Below are 14,538 nucleotides of genomic sequence, written 5' to 3'. Positions count from 1 at the left end.
AAAACTATTTTACAGATTTGTAAACAACAAATTGAAAAGCAAACAAGACTTGGAGAAATTAAGACAAGGAGGAGTTGAATACACAGAGGAAATTGAAATGGCCGAAATTATGAACAAACATTTTAAATCAGTGTTTACAAGGGAGAACATACAACCTGAAGAGATCGAATGGAAAGAGAAAGTCCCTCCCATGAAAGAAATAGAAGTAACAAAGAATGAAATATTGAAACACTTGAGTAATCTTGATGTCAGAAAATCGCATGGACCAGATGAAATAGCAAACTGGATTTTGAAAGAATGTAGGAATGAACTGGCAGACAAAATACATAGCATAATAAACAGTTCCTTGAAAGAAGGAAAAGTTCCAGAAGATTGGAAAAAAGCAAATATAGTACCCATATATAAAGGAGGAAATAAAGAAGACCCTACCAACTATAGATCAGTCTCTCTAACAAGTACAATAGCAAAAATTTGTGAAAGAATTGTCAAAAGTAGATGGGTAAAATATTTAGGAAAAAACAATGTGTTAAATCCAAGGCAATTTGGATTCAGACAAGGACGATCATGCGTCACCAATTTAATATGTTTCTATTCAAGGCTAATAGATATAATACAAGAAAGATGGATGGGCTGATTGTGCATTTCTAGACCTAAAAAAAGCTTTTGACAAAGTACCACATAAGAAGTTGCTTAAGAAATTAGAAACTGAAGGAGGAATACAGGGCAAACTGCTTAATTGGATAGAAGACTTTTTGCAAGAAAGCAAAATGAGAGTAGTGATAAGAGACAAACACTCAAAATGGGATGAAGTAATAAGCGGTGTTCCGCAAGGAACAGTTCTGGCCCCAATAATGTTTGCTATATATATTAATGATATGGATGAAGGAATTGAAAGCTACATGAGCTTCTTTGCAGATGATGCAAAACTACTGAAAAGAGTGAACACGGAAGAAGATTGTGAATCACTACAGAGTGATCTAAATAAAGTACAGGAATGGAGTAGGAAGTGGGAGATGGAGTTCAATACAAAAAAGTGTAGTATAATGGAATTTGGAAAAAGCAAAAACAGAATAACAGGATCATATAAATTGGGAGAAGAAGGAATAAAAAAAGTAGAAAATGAGAAGGACCTGGGAGTCATTGTTATGAATAATATGTCACCTGAGAAACATATAAATAAGATTTTTGGAGAAACTTATAATTTAATAAGAACAATCAAAGTTGCATTTACAAACCTGGATGAAGAAATGGTGAAGAAAATTCTAATCACCCTGATAAGACCAAGATTGGAATATGCAGCAACGATATGGTCACCAAGTACAAAAAAACGTATAAAAAAACTTCAAAGAATACAAAGAGCAATTACAAAATTGGCACCAACACTCTCAAAACTATCATATGAAGAGAGACTAGCAAAACTTGAACTACAGACACTAGAACAAAGAAGAGAGAGAGGAGATTTGATAGCTATTTACAGAATCATAAAAGGCATAGAAATTACTGATAGAGAGAATTTGATAAAATGGGATGATAGAAACACAAGAGGACACGGAGAGAAAATAAAAAAAAGACAGCTATAGAAGAGATCTGAAAAAGAACAGCTTTCCTCACAGAGTAATAGACAGTTGGAACAAGTTAGATGAGAAAGTGGTGTGTGCAAAAACAATACATGAATTTAAAAATAGTTTAGATAAAATGAGATATGAAGACGGGACACCATGAGCATAGCTCCCCTTCCCGTAAAATACAACTAGGTAAATACATATATATATATATATATATATATATATATATTATATATATATACATATATATACATATACATATATATATATATCAGATTGGGGAGGAAAGTTCAAAATTATTGTCTATATATCAGGAGCTTTTCCCTTCTATGAGAGGTAGCCAGTCAAGGCGCGCACCCACTCCAACCCATTCCACTCACATCCACCACCCTCGTTTCCCTCTCATCTTCGCTCCTCGTGGATGAAGGGTCATCCCTGTATCCCGCCCACCACCTGGGCCAGAAGTAATACATCAAGACACAGTAAATCCAGGGCTGCAGGGCTGCTTCACTTACAAGGCGCCCCCTCCTTGTACCCTTATGCAGAAAATAGAGATGGAGAGAATTCACTTCAGGCTGCATCAAAATATCCACACAACCATTCTTCATTCACCCCTATCTCCTGCCTTCTCCCTTCACTGCTCAACAGACATTGCCCTCTTGCTCAAAGCCCCTTTCACACCCTCCATATAAATTTTTATCCCCCAAGTTTACTCCACCCACGTCTGCTTTCCACACTCTTTTAGATAATCTTTCTTCACTCATTCTTTCCATGTGCCCAAACTATCCCAATAATCTTTCATCAGCCCTATCTGTTGGCTCACTTTACACCTTCACTCTCCTCAAACCTTATATCTCCTGTCATACTTTTCAGACATTTCATCTCAAACACCTTTAAACTTCTTTCTACTTCTTTTAAATTCCAAGTCTCTGCCCCATACAGTGTTGTAGGCACATAATCTTCTCTTTGCATCCATTCCCGCATGCCTATTTGTCATGACACTTTTCAATCCCCCAAGACATTTACTTGTTTCTCACAATCTACAGTTTACCCCCACCCCCCACTCCTCTTTTTCCTGCCACATGTGACCCCATATACTTGAAACTATCCATTTCCTCCAGCTTCTCTACTTTAAGACTTATTTCCAACTCACTGCCACCCTTTCCTTTCATCCATCTCATCACTTTACTTTTACCCACATTTACTTTCAACTTTTTCCTAGCACATACCTTTCCAAACTCGGTCACCAACTGCCTTAATCCTTCCTCTGACCTTACCACAATCACAGTGTCATCTGCATACAAATGGCTCATCTCCCACTTATCTCCACTATCTCTAACCATCTCCAATTCCCTACCCACCACTCTTTCATTTACCCCTCATACCACCCCATCCATGTACACATTGAACAGCCATGGCAACATGACACAGCCCTGATGCAGTCCCACATTTATCTCACTTTACTCCATTTCCAATCCTAACAGAATCTCTACTGCTCTTGCAAAATCTCTTGACTGCCTTTAAAAGTCCCCACCCCATCCCATATATCTACAATACCTCCCACAGTGCCTTCCTGTGTACCCCATCATAAGCCTTCTCCAAATCCATAAAGGCACAAAAAACATCCTTACCTTTTGCCAAAGCCTTCTCACAAATCTGCCTGTCTACAAAAATTTGATCTATGCATCCTCTACCTTTCCTAAACCCACACTGTTCTTCACCAATTACTCTCTCTGTTCATCTTAATCAATAGCCTCCCATAAGCCTTTCCAATGACACTCCTCAAACTGATCCCTCTAAACTACAATTGCATTTGTCCCTTTTTCTTTATAAAGCAGAACTATGAAGGCACTCCTCTAGTCCTCTGAAACTTTCCCCTTCCTTAGACACACATTAAACAACCTCACTAGCCAGTCCACTATATCTTTACTTTCCCTTTTCACTCTATATGACCCCCATCCAACCCAGGTGCCTTACAAGTCCCATAATTTTCAAAGCTCTTTGTTGTGGGGGATCTAAATCTGAGATTGTGTATTTGTGGGATAAAAGCATGAAACTTGGCACACTTATAGAATAACCCTAGGTAAACATTTTTGGATATGGAGGCAAGCTGTCAGAGTCCTCTGGTGGCCACAGCAGGAACTAACATCTTACCATGTGGCAGACGTCACAGAAATTAATTAAATGGTCTTAAATATTTTATTTTCTAAGTTAGAATATGAAACTTGGCAGGTTTCTAAAATATTTAATAAGAACTATCTATTGATAACAAAAATTGGAATCAGAGCCCCTAGTGACCAAAACTGCAGTGTTTTTGTTTCAACCTCTGAACACAATTGTGAAAGGACCTGGGCCTTTTTTGTGCATTTTTGTCAATATAAAAGCTAAAATTTTCCACCACAATGGATAAAATATTTTATATAAAAGTGTTCTTGAAGAAGTATTTATTTGAATATACACAATAAAAACAGCAGTTAACATTGAACATTTATTCCAACAAGTAAACAGACTGAATGAGAGTGATCATCTTAACAAATGACAAAATAAGTTTTGTCATTTGTTACATAACTTTGAATTTCATAACCACTCACCACATAACCAGAATGAATACTATTGATTTATCAAGTGGTACATTTAAGTCACAAAAAGCTTCAGTTTAAGGTGCCTAAGTTTGGAAACAGTCCCTCTCACAATTGCACAGTGCAGTACATTTGAGGTGTGCTTTACTGCATTTACAGACCTCTGCAAGATTTCTTGCATTTGCAGCATATCAGTTCATAGCATATAACATATGCTTGTTGAAGAGTAGTTCACTTTGGTGTCCACCTGGAACATGCTGCATCCCATTCCCATCCAAAGAACAATAGGTTGGGCAAGACTGGGTTTTTCTCCAGGGGATCCCACACATGTCCTCCTTGGAATGCTGCTCTCAGAGTATGTTGCTTTAAAGCAGCTTCTGTAGGAGGAATGTTTTCCAGAGACTTTGATTTCCTGGAAAACATCTACTGCCGAGCTCCGTTGATGTTGGAGACCTCAATGGTGCGGTCATACCACAGCACCATGAATCTCTCAATGAGAGCCAGTGAGCTCTCCATCAACTGACATTGTGGATTTGACAGTGACAAGAAAGCTTCTGTGACTTCAGAAAAAGCATGCCATGTTTCCCATGCACTCTTTTTGTCTTTCCCAGCAAAGAAAGATGTCATATCACAGCCTAGGAAATCATGGAAGAATGGCAGAGCCTGGGCCTTTGATGATGGCAGAGCAGCAATGATCTCATGAATGGCTATGTGCCTTTGAGACTTTCCAATCCTAAATGGTATTCACAGTTCAGAGGTCATAAACTGATGGAAACGTGCAACAGCAAGTACAACAACATCAGTGTCTGCTGTTCTGATGAAGATGTGTTGGTGGCCTTTGTTGGCAGCATCCATGACATGCAGTGTGTCTGCTTCCTCCAAGGTGCAGAGTTCCAGGAATGATTTGTCCATCACTACTGCAATGCAGACCACTTGCTCGTTCAGAGTACAGAGAATTTGTTTGTTGTTCTTCTCAATGCCTGCAGCATGTTCAGCAAGAAGAGAAAACAGCTCAGTTTTGTTGTCATTATTGCAGAGAAAACTGCCAGTTTCCTGGGATCTGGATGGTGAGAGTTACTTTCCTGTGACCACCACTGCCTCTCTTCTCCCTGGTTGATGTCTTGAGGCTTTGTTCATTGTAGATATAAAAAATTATATCTATTCTGTCTATGTTCTTCAAGATGTTTTGAATGTAGGGCACAAAGGCTTGTGTAACATAGAGAAGGTCTTTGAAGCAACTGTCAAGAACAGTGACAGCTTGTTCTTCTTGATAGGCTGTGTAACTGACTTTGCCTGATTTGTGATGCATTCAGTTACAAATGTCTCATACTGACATTGTCCCAAATCATACACACCCTTGAAACTTTCTACAGCTGGCTGGCTAATGACAACTTTGCTGTCAAATGTCAATATATCATTGCTCTCCTCTAGGAAAGGATTTCCAAGATCTTCTATAACCTTCTTGAGAGCAGTTACCTCTTTCACAAAGGAATTCTGAACATTTGGTGTCTGCTCATAGTGTTTGTCATTGGCTATTTTCTCTGAAGTGTTCTCAAAGTCGCAGATGAGTCTGCTGACCTCTGGACCAACAATCATCCAATGTCTTAGTGCTGCAGGATTGTCTGTCAAGCCTATAGCCCCACCTTCTCCTTTGATCAGAGCATTTTCTTGTTGATGTGCCTGATTTAGTGTCATTGCAGAGAACCTGTGACCTGTTTTCTGGACTACAAATGCACCTTCAGAGAACTCCAGAAGCACAGCAGGATGAGACTGCTGCAAACCTGACATGTCATGGATGTGAATTGGCGACCACCTGGCATAGTTGGTGTGATCTGTAGAAAATGCCCAAGGTGTCACTCTAACTAGTGACTCAATATACTGTTTGAAGTCACCCTCCCCAAGTGATAGTACATACTGAAGAATATCCATCTCCAACTCCAGCACTAAGTTCCAAAACTGGAACTGTAGACACTTTGCACACATCTTCTTGACCCACTTATGAAAGTCAACAATGTCTTCATCATAGGCCTGGCACTGTAGGAGGTAGAGAGCAGCTGCAGTGATAGTGTGGGCATGACATGTCCTAGCCAAGTGTGCTGCTTTGAGATGTAAGTCAGCAACACTTTGGTTTTTCTGCTGTTTCCCCTACTCTGTCTTGGGATTTTCCACCAATGACTACTCCTGATACAGTCTGGACTGCACTCAATGTTTAATTTTCAATAATATTTAGTCCAACACTTTAGGACCTAAAACAAAAACAACAAAAGAAACACCACTTGTGTTGTACACTTAAATATCTATATATCTATCAATCACGGTTCCCTTTACAGGATGCGGCACATGATTTTTCGTTAATTTTGGTCACTAGGGGGCTCTGATTACATTTTTTATTATCAAGAGATAGTTCTTATTAATATTTTAGAAACCTGCCAAGTTTCATATTCCTAACTTAAAAAATAATATATTTAAGACCATTTTAATTAATTTCTGTGACATCTGCCACATGATAAGTTCCTGCTGTGGCCACCAAGGGACTCTGATAGCTTGCCTCCATATCCCAAAATGTTCACCTTGGGTTACTGTAAGTGTTTATCTAGTTGTAGGAACAGAGGGAGTAATTGGTGAGGAACAGTGTGGTTTTAGGACAGGTAGGGGATGTGTAGATCAGATTTTTGTGGTAAGGCAGATATGTGAGAAAGCTATAGGAAAAGGTAAGGATGTTTTTTGAGTTTTTATGGATCTGGAAAAGGCTTACAATAAGGCAGACAGGAAGGCACTGTGGGAAGTACTGCAGATATGTAGGATAGGAGGAAAGCTGTTAAGAGCAGTCAAGAGTTTTTATGAGAGTAGTAGAGCTTGCATTAGGATTAGAAATGGAGAGAGTGAATGGTTTGAGGTAAAGGTGGGACTTCGTCAGGGATGTGTTATGTCACCCTGGCTGTTCAATCTTTACATGGATGGGGTAGTGCGAGAGGTGAATGCAAGGGTAGTGGGTCAGGGGTTGGAGATGATTAAAGAAAATGGAGAAAAGTGGGAGGTGAGCCAGCTGTTGTTTGCTGACGACACTGCGCTTGTAGCAGGATCAGAGGAGGGATTGAGGAAGTTAGTGACAAAGTTTGAGAAGGTGTGTGAAAGAAGGAAGCTGAAGATAAATGTGGGCAAAAGTAAGATGATGAGATGTACAGGGGGAGAGAGTGACAGTAGGCTAGAAGTGAGCATTAAGGGTAAGAAACTGGAGGAAGTGGATAGTTTTAGATACTTGGGTGTAAATGTGACAGGAGAGGGAGGAGTGGGGGTGGAGGTAGAATGTAGATTGAGAGAAGCGAGTAAATGCCTTGGTGGATTGAAAAGTGTAATGAGAAATAGACATCTGGGAATGGATGCTAAGAGGAGGTTATATGAAGGAGTGATTGTGCCAACAGCAATGTACGGGGCAGAAACATGGAACATGAGATAGGAAGAGAGAAGGAGTTTGAATGTGTTTGAGATGAAATGTCTGAGAAGTATGATAGGGGTTACTAGGATGGATAGAGTGAGAAATGAGGAGGTGAGGAGGAGAACAGGGGTGGAAAGGGAGCTGGGAGATAGGGTTGATGAAAGAGTATTAGGATGGTTTGGACACATGGAAAGAATGAGTGAAGAAAGATTAGTAAAAGAAGTGTGGAAGGTGGAGGTGGAAGGAGTGAATATGAGGGGGGCGCCCTAGGATGAGATGGATGGATGGGGTGAAAGGGGCTTTACAAAAGAGAGGAATGTCTGTGGAGGAAGGATGGGAGAGGACAGAAGATAGGGGTGAATGGAGAAGGGTTGTGTATAGATGAGGCTGTGATGCATGAGGGGGAGTGGGTGGGGGATGGGGGGTGAGGAAGTATGTATGAAAAAATTTGACGCAGCCCAAAGGGATTTCTCCCCATCTTCTCCTTTTCTGCATGAGGGAACGGAGAGGGGGGGGTCACCAAATTTTATGAAGCGGCCTTGCTGTGGATGTGCTGTCTTGCGACACTGCTTCTGACCCAGGGCAGTGGACAGGATGCAGGGATGACCCATCATCCAGGAGGTGCCAAGATAGGAGGGAGGGAGGGGGTGGAGGGGAGTGGAATATATGGGAAATGAAATGGGTGGGAGTGATTTCTATGCCTTTTTCTTTTTGGCTATCCCTTGTGTAAGGGGGAAAGAGCCTTTGGTATATGTATGTATGTATGTATTTTACGGGACAAGAGCTATGCTCGTAATGACCCGTTTTCGTATCTCTCTGCATCCAGTTTATTCTTAAAATCATGTATAGTTTTGGCATTCACTGTTTCTCTGTTTAGTTTGTTCCATACATCAATCACTCTATGTGGGAAGCTATTCTTTTTTAGGTCTCTTCTGTGACTGTCCTTCTTTAGTTTCTTTTCATGTCCTATTGTTTCTCTTCTGTCCCATTTTAAGTTGTCTCTATCAAGAATTTCCATCCCTTTCATAATTCTGTAAATGGTCAACAAATCACCTCTTTCTCTTCTCTGTCCCAGTGTTGATAGATGTAACTTCTCCAATCTTTGTTCGTATGTCAGATTTGATAGTGTAGGTGCCATTTTTGTTGCTGCTCTTTGGATTCTTTTTCATTTTCTTATGTTCTTTTTTGTGCTAGGTGCCCATAGTGTTGCAGCATATTTTAGTTTAGGTCTTATTAGTGTAACCACTATTTTTTCAACCATTTCTTCATCCATGTAGTCGAAGGCCACTTTCATTGATCTTAAGTTAAGTCTCTCCAAATAATTTATTGACATGTTTATCAGGTGTCAATTCACTTGAGATGATCACTCCCAGGTCCCTTTCTGAATCGACTTTTTTGACTTCCTTGTTTCCAATTTTATACTGACCCGAAACTCTATTTTTGCTTTTTCCAAACTCCCTTATGTATGTGAAGTTTCATGTTTTTAACCCAAAAATACACAAAATGGCTCTAGGGCTGGTCTTAGATTCCTCACTATTGTACCTTATCTTTTCTTATACCAGGTATGTTTTCCATTTTCCTCTCCCATCACCATCGTTATTGGTTGTTTTTTGAGATTAAATAACTTTATGGATAGATATGATAGGTGGCAATGGACAAGGAATTGCCTAGTGTAGGCCTTATGGCCTCTTGCAGTCTCCTTCATTCTAATGTTCTTATTTTCTTAGTGCCTCCCACTGCCACAATTAATCCTCCTCCACATTCAACAGCTTGCTAAAATATACTACACTTTACCACTTTCACTTCCATTAACACCTGTCCATCTGCACCTTTTACCTTTTCCTAACTCACCCACCTCAATCTCTTAACTTCCTTCTAAAACACCTTTTTATTCTTTTAAAATTTTGTCACACTCTTACCCCATTCTACATCTGTTCTCCTCTTTGCCTCCTTTATCTTACATTTTTTCTTCACTTTTCCTTGTATTTTCATATGCTTCCCAATTCCCATTTTGCAGCCATCCCTAAATGCTCACTTCTTCTCATCTAGTAACATTTGCACTTGATCATCCCACCACTTACTACCCTTCTATTCCCTCCCATCCTCCATACCATATTTGCACACCTTATCACTTCTTCCTTGTAACCCGTACTTTTTTCACTCCCACCTCAACTATCCCTCATCACCTTCCACACTTATCTGCTTCTGGGATTTTTTTTCTTCCTTCTCAATTAAATTGTTTACTCTAAGCAACACTCTGCCTTCCACCTTTTCCTCTTCCTCTTCTAAACTTCCTTTCCACCAAAAAGTTATGCGATATTCCCCCAATCTCTCCCGTAAGAACATGGACATCCAGAACTCTTCCATCCTTCCTTTGGATACCACTAGTTCATTAATACCTCTTCAACCACTTTTCCATCCACCACCCTTTCCCGTGTACTTATGATTATCCTTCTTAAACACTGTATTACCTATCATGAACTCTCTAAATACATCTGCACCATCAACTCTCCACTATGACTTTCAGGTGGCCCTCAAACTTCCCTACCACTCAGTCTATTGGCTCATTCTCAAGGGTCATCCACAAAGACCTGATGGGATCTCAAATTGGTACAATTTCATCTGTCTATATAGATGTGTTGTGTCTTGCGCCTACTGTCCCAGGTGCAGAAGCAATGTGAAGGAGTATGAATGATATTTTGATGCAGCCAGAAGGGATATCTCCCGGTCTTCTCTTTTTTTGTATGGGAGGACAGAGAGGAGGGGTCAGCAATTAAATGACGTGCCCTTGTGTAGATATGCTGTATCTTGCTACACTGCATCTGACCCAGGACAGTGGGCACGGTGCAGGGATGACCCATCATCCAGGAGCCAAGAAAAGAGGGAGGGAGGATGAATGGGGGTAGAGTATGTGGGATGAAAAGGGTGGGAGTGGATTTATGCCTTTAATTTTGTCTACCTCCTTTGTAAGGGAAAAAAGCCATTGGTATATGTATGTATCCAGATAGATCTACATATATATTTGAAACTAATTACAAAATTACAATTTTTCATATGAAAAATATATCCAAAATAATTATCTATGGCAGATCAGGATAATGAATCCCAAAACAAACAAAACATATTTTTTTTATTTGATCCCAATTAATGAAATCACATCTGAGACATTAATAGGGTTATCATAGGAAATCCTTTATCATACAAAATGTGCATAATAAATACATGGAATGCAAAACGATATACTCTGTTACATCAATCATATTTCATAAGTGTATCAGTAAGAAAAATAACAAAACAAGGATAAAAAAAATTTAATTCCCGATTCTTCTGCTTTTATGAAATCAATAATTTATCCACATTAATATAATAAAAAAAATTATACACACCAAAGTTTAAGACAAACTAGACTTTTCAAGAATGAATAAAAGATGGATACATTCAGAGTTATAATATTAACAAGAACAATGTCATTCACCTTATTAGCAATCATATCTCAATCAATCACACCACAGTCTTACTTAAATTGCATGATTAATCCTATACATTCATATAAGTTGTTTATGCAAGACTGGCTACCCTTCATCCAGTCAAGTATTTTCTTCCATAGAAAAGGGCTTTTTTCTCAAATGCTGCAGACTTGATGAGGCTGTTAGGTTCATAGAATGGATTCATTGAGTGCTGAAAAGAGAAAAATAGCATGTATTCACAAGATAGATACTTGGAACAAATTAGACAATGAAACAGTGTGTGCAAACACTATTCAAGATTTTAAGAAAAGACTTGATGCTGAGAGATACAAAGATGGGTCACCACGAGCATAGCTCTCTTCCCGTATAATACAACTAGGTAAATACAACTAGGTTAATACAATGTCACCTTATATATATGCCAAGGGTCTCATTCCCGTATAAGGGAGGTACCCAAAGCCTGCATGCACTCCCATCCATTCTAATCCCTTCCACCATTATCATTTCCATTTTATATTAGCTCTTCTTGGATAAATGGTCATCACTGTCTCCTGCCCACTGCATGGCTCAGAAGCAATACAGCAAAATACAGTACATTCAGAGCAGGGCTGCTTCATTTACACAGCAACTTTCCTTCCTCATCCCCTCATGCGGATGCAAAGATTATATGTAGGGGTGATTATGCCTACAACACTGAGAGGTGGAAACTTGGAATTTAATTGAGGCAGAGAGGAGAGGTTTAAATGTATTTGAGATGAAGTGTCTGAGAAGTATGGTGGAGTTACAATGTGAGACTGAGTGAGAAATGAGGTGAGAAGAAGAGCTGGAGTAGATAGGGAGCTGGCAGATAAGACTGACGAAAGATTAATTATTGGGATGGTTTGGGAATATGGAAAGAATGAGGGAAGAAAGATTAGTAAAAAGTGTGAAAAGCAGAGATGGATGGAATGAACTTGGGGGAACAACCAAAAATGAGATGGATGGATTGTGTGAAAGGAGCTTCAAGCAAGAAGGGAATGTCTGTTGAGTAGGAAAGGAAGAAGGCAGGGGATAGGGGTGACTGGAGAATGGTTGTATATGAATACTATTTTGATGCAGCCAAAAGGGATTTCTCCCCCATCTTCTCTATTTTTTGCACGAGGTTATGAGGAGGAAGGGTTGCCATGTAAATGAAGCAGTCCTATTGTGGACGTACTGTGTCTTGCTGCATTAACTAAAATAATACCAGCACAGAATAGAACTGGCCTCAGAATCAAATTGTCCCAGATGCAATATTCACATATAAGACACTAAACACCTCATCCTATACTGTGCTATCCTAGCTCTACCCAGGTAACAGCACAATATTTGTTCCCTAGATGACTTTTGGACCAATCTGTTGCCTGTTACCTGGGAGTCATAGGTCTCATGCAAGAGGGACCTGGGGCCAAAGGCACAACAGCTAGACTGACTGATTGCAATAGAGAACTGAAGCACCAAAATGAATGATTGACCATGGTGAATAGATTAAAATGGCTCCCTCAAATATCCTGCAAAGGTATTGTATCTAAGGTGCTATAATAGATAAAGAACTAAACTGGTACTCAATACAATAATCATTTCAGACACAGCACATGAGCTTCTATTATGCTATGAAGAACCATTACAGATATAAAGTTAACCAGTAAAAAATAAGTTTGTTGATCATAGGGTATTGATGTAGTTTCTCCAACCTTACCTTTATATATGTCTCATACATCTCCATAAAGAAATTCTTGATCCCATCATCATTTTTTACATCATGAAGGCATATGAGGCGAATTCTTCCAGCAGTGACAAAAGCAGAGACATACCTGCATAAAAAGGGCCATAAATAATCACTCTGTACAGTAGTTTTTTTTATAAAACAAACACACACACATGATGGCTCAATAATGGAGTAGCACCTCTCTTAACTGCTAATTTAGTGATCGGAGTTCAAGTCCTACACACATCCAAAAATATATTCATTGTCCTTCCCATCTTAGAGCACTCCTCACATATCAAAGATCATCCTTATCCTTTGTCACACTTTTTGAATAACCAGGAACACACAGCACTTCCACAGCATGACCTGACAACCAAAGCTGGTTTACCCCACCATTGTGCAATTACACCTTGACTTATGTTGTTTACATTGTTTCCATGTACATTGGTTTTCAAAAATAATATATTAATGTTTTTATGAGAGTAGTAGAGCCTGTGTTAGAATTAGAAATGGAGAGAGTGAGTGGTTTGAGGTAAAGGTGGGACTTCACCAGGGATGTGTCATGTCGCCATGGCTGTTCAATTTATACATGGATGGGGTGGTGCAAGAGGTAAATGCAAGGGTAATGGGCCGGGATAGGAGATGGTCAAAGAAAATGGAGAAAAATGGGAGATACGCCAGTTGTTGTGTGGTAATTGTTATTGGGAATCTTAGTGTTTACCTTAGATCAGGAAACTTTCCCTCAAAGTGTTATTTTCTTCGATTCAGGAGCCTTTCCTGAAACTTCGAACCACGCCTATCATAACTTTAAATTAGATATAATTAAATTCTCCTCCTCTCTATTTTGTTTATTAAATCTATGTAACTATTTTGGTTTAATAAATCAGGAATTAACTTTGAGAAATTACTTAAAGTAAATATTAACCTGTGGCCTTCTGAGCTCTTTTCGAACTCGTAAGAGTCCCTTGGAATACTGTGTGCACTAACGTCGGAACAGTGGTCAGATTACCCTGAGCTCAGGACAAAGAAGGACTTCTTTTTTGGAAACCTCTAACCAAGGGATCATGTCTTCGGTTCAGAAGGGTGTGGTAATTATTGTACACTGGCAACACTGGCATAACTGTTTTCATGTTTGGTATCACTGTGTACCGTTAGTTACAGTCGCACCACAGGCGAGTGTAGTTCCCCTCTTGCAGTTCCTCTGTTGATGTGTAAGTTTACGTGTGTTTATTTTGTTCTGTTATGTACTGTGTTCATGCTGTGTTGCATGTTTGTCATAAATTGTTTATGTTGTGTTAATGTGTTGTATGGCTAACGCTAGATATTTTGTCTGTTTATGTTATAGATCTGAGAGCCGGTATTTTGTTGAATAAAGCTTGGAGTTTGCTACCAAGTGTTTCAGTCTCATAACAAAGGGCTTCAAGATATTGTATTTCTAAACCAACTACATTTTGAGAATCTACACAGGTTAAAACAAAGGTGACCGGTAAGTTCTCAAATGTAATTACTGAAATATTGAACCATAGTTATCATTGACGAGTTAAACACCATATGAGGACGGAGCCTTTATTTGTACGACGTTTTGCTTATTACAGCTTTTTCAAGTACTTGAAAAAGCTGTAATAAGCGAAACGTTGTACAAATAAAGGCTCCGTCCTCATATGGTGTTTAACTCGTCAATCTTGTCGGCAACTGCCACTTTCAAGGAAATAGTTTTCATAGTTGCTTGCTGACATGGGGAGAGAATGGCAGCTAATTTGAGGCG

The 14,538-nt window shown here is 39.3% G+C and overlaps 1 protein-coding gene across 5 annotated transcripts in view; it reads right to left on the bottom strand.

Moving 5' to 3' along the window:
- Positions 1-10,693: 10,693 nt before the first annotated feature.
- Trs20 (trafficking protein particle complex subunit 2) overlaps positions 10,694-14,538 on the bottom strand; it is a 47,949-nt gene continuing 44,104 nt past the window's right edge. For all 5 annotated transcript variants that reach the window (XM_076190197.1, XM_076190200.1, XM_076190198.1 and 2 more), the window contains exons 4-5: positions 12,765-12,879; positions 10,694-11,258 (exon numbers count right to left, since the gene is read on the bottom strand). In XM_076190197.1, the coding sequence (XP_076046312.1) occupies positions 11,160-11,258; positions 12,765-12,879 (214 nt within the window). In that variant the 3' untranslated portion in view covers positions 10,694-11,159. The remainder of the gene's footprint in view (positions 11,259-12,764; positions 12,880-14,538) is intronic.

Source organism: Oratosquilla oratoria, chromosome 9 (assembly GCF_046742065.1).
Source record: "Oratosquilla oratoria isolate Oo_2021 chromosome 9, ASM4674206v1, whole genome shotgun sequence".
Taxonomy (NCBI): domain Eukaryota; kingdom Metazoa; phylum Arthropoda; class Malacostraca; order Stomatopoda; family Squillidae; genus Oratosquilla; species Oratosquilla oratoria.
Note: the sequence above shows the minus strand (reverse complement) of the source record. Positions and strands in the feature narration are given on the sequence as shown.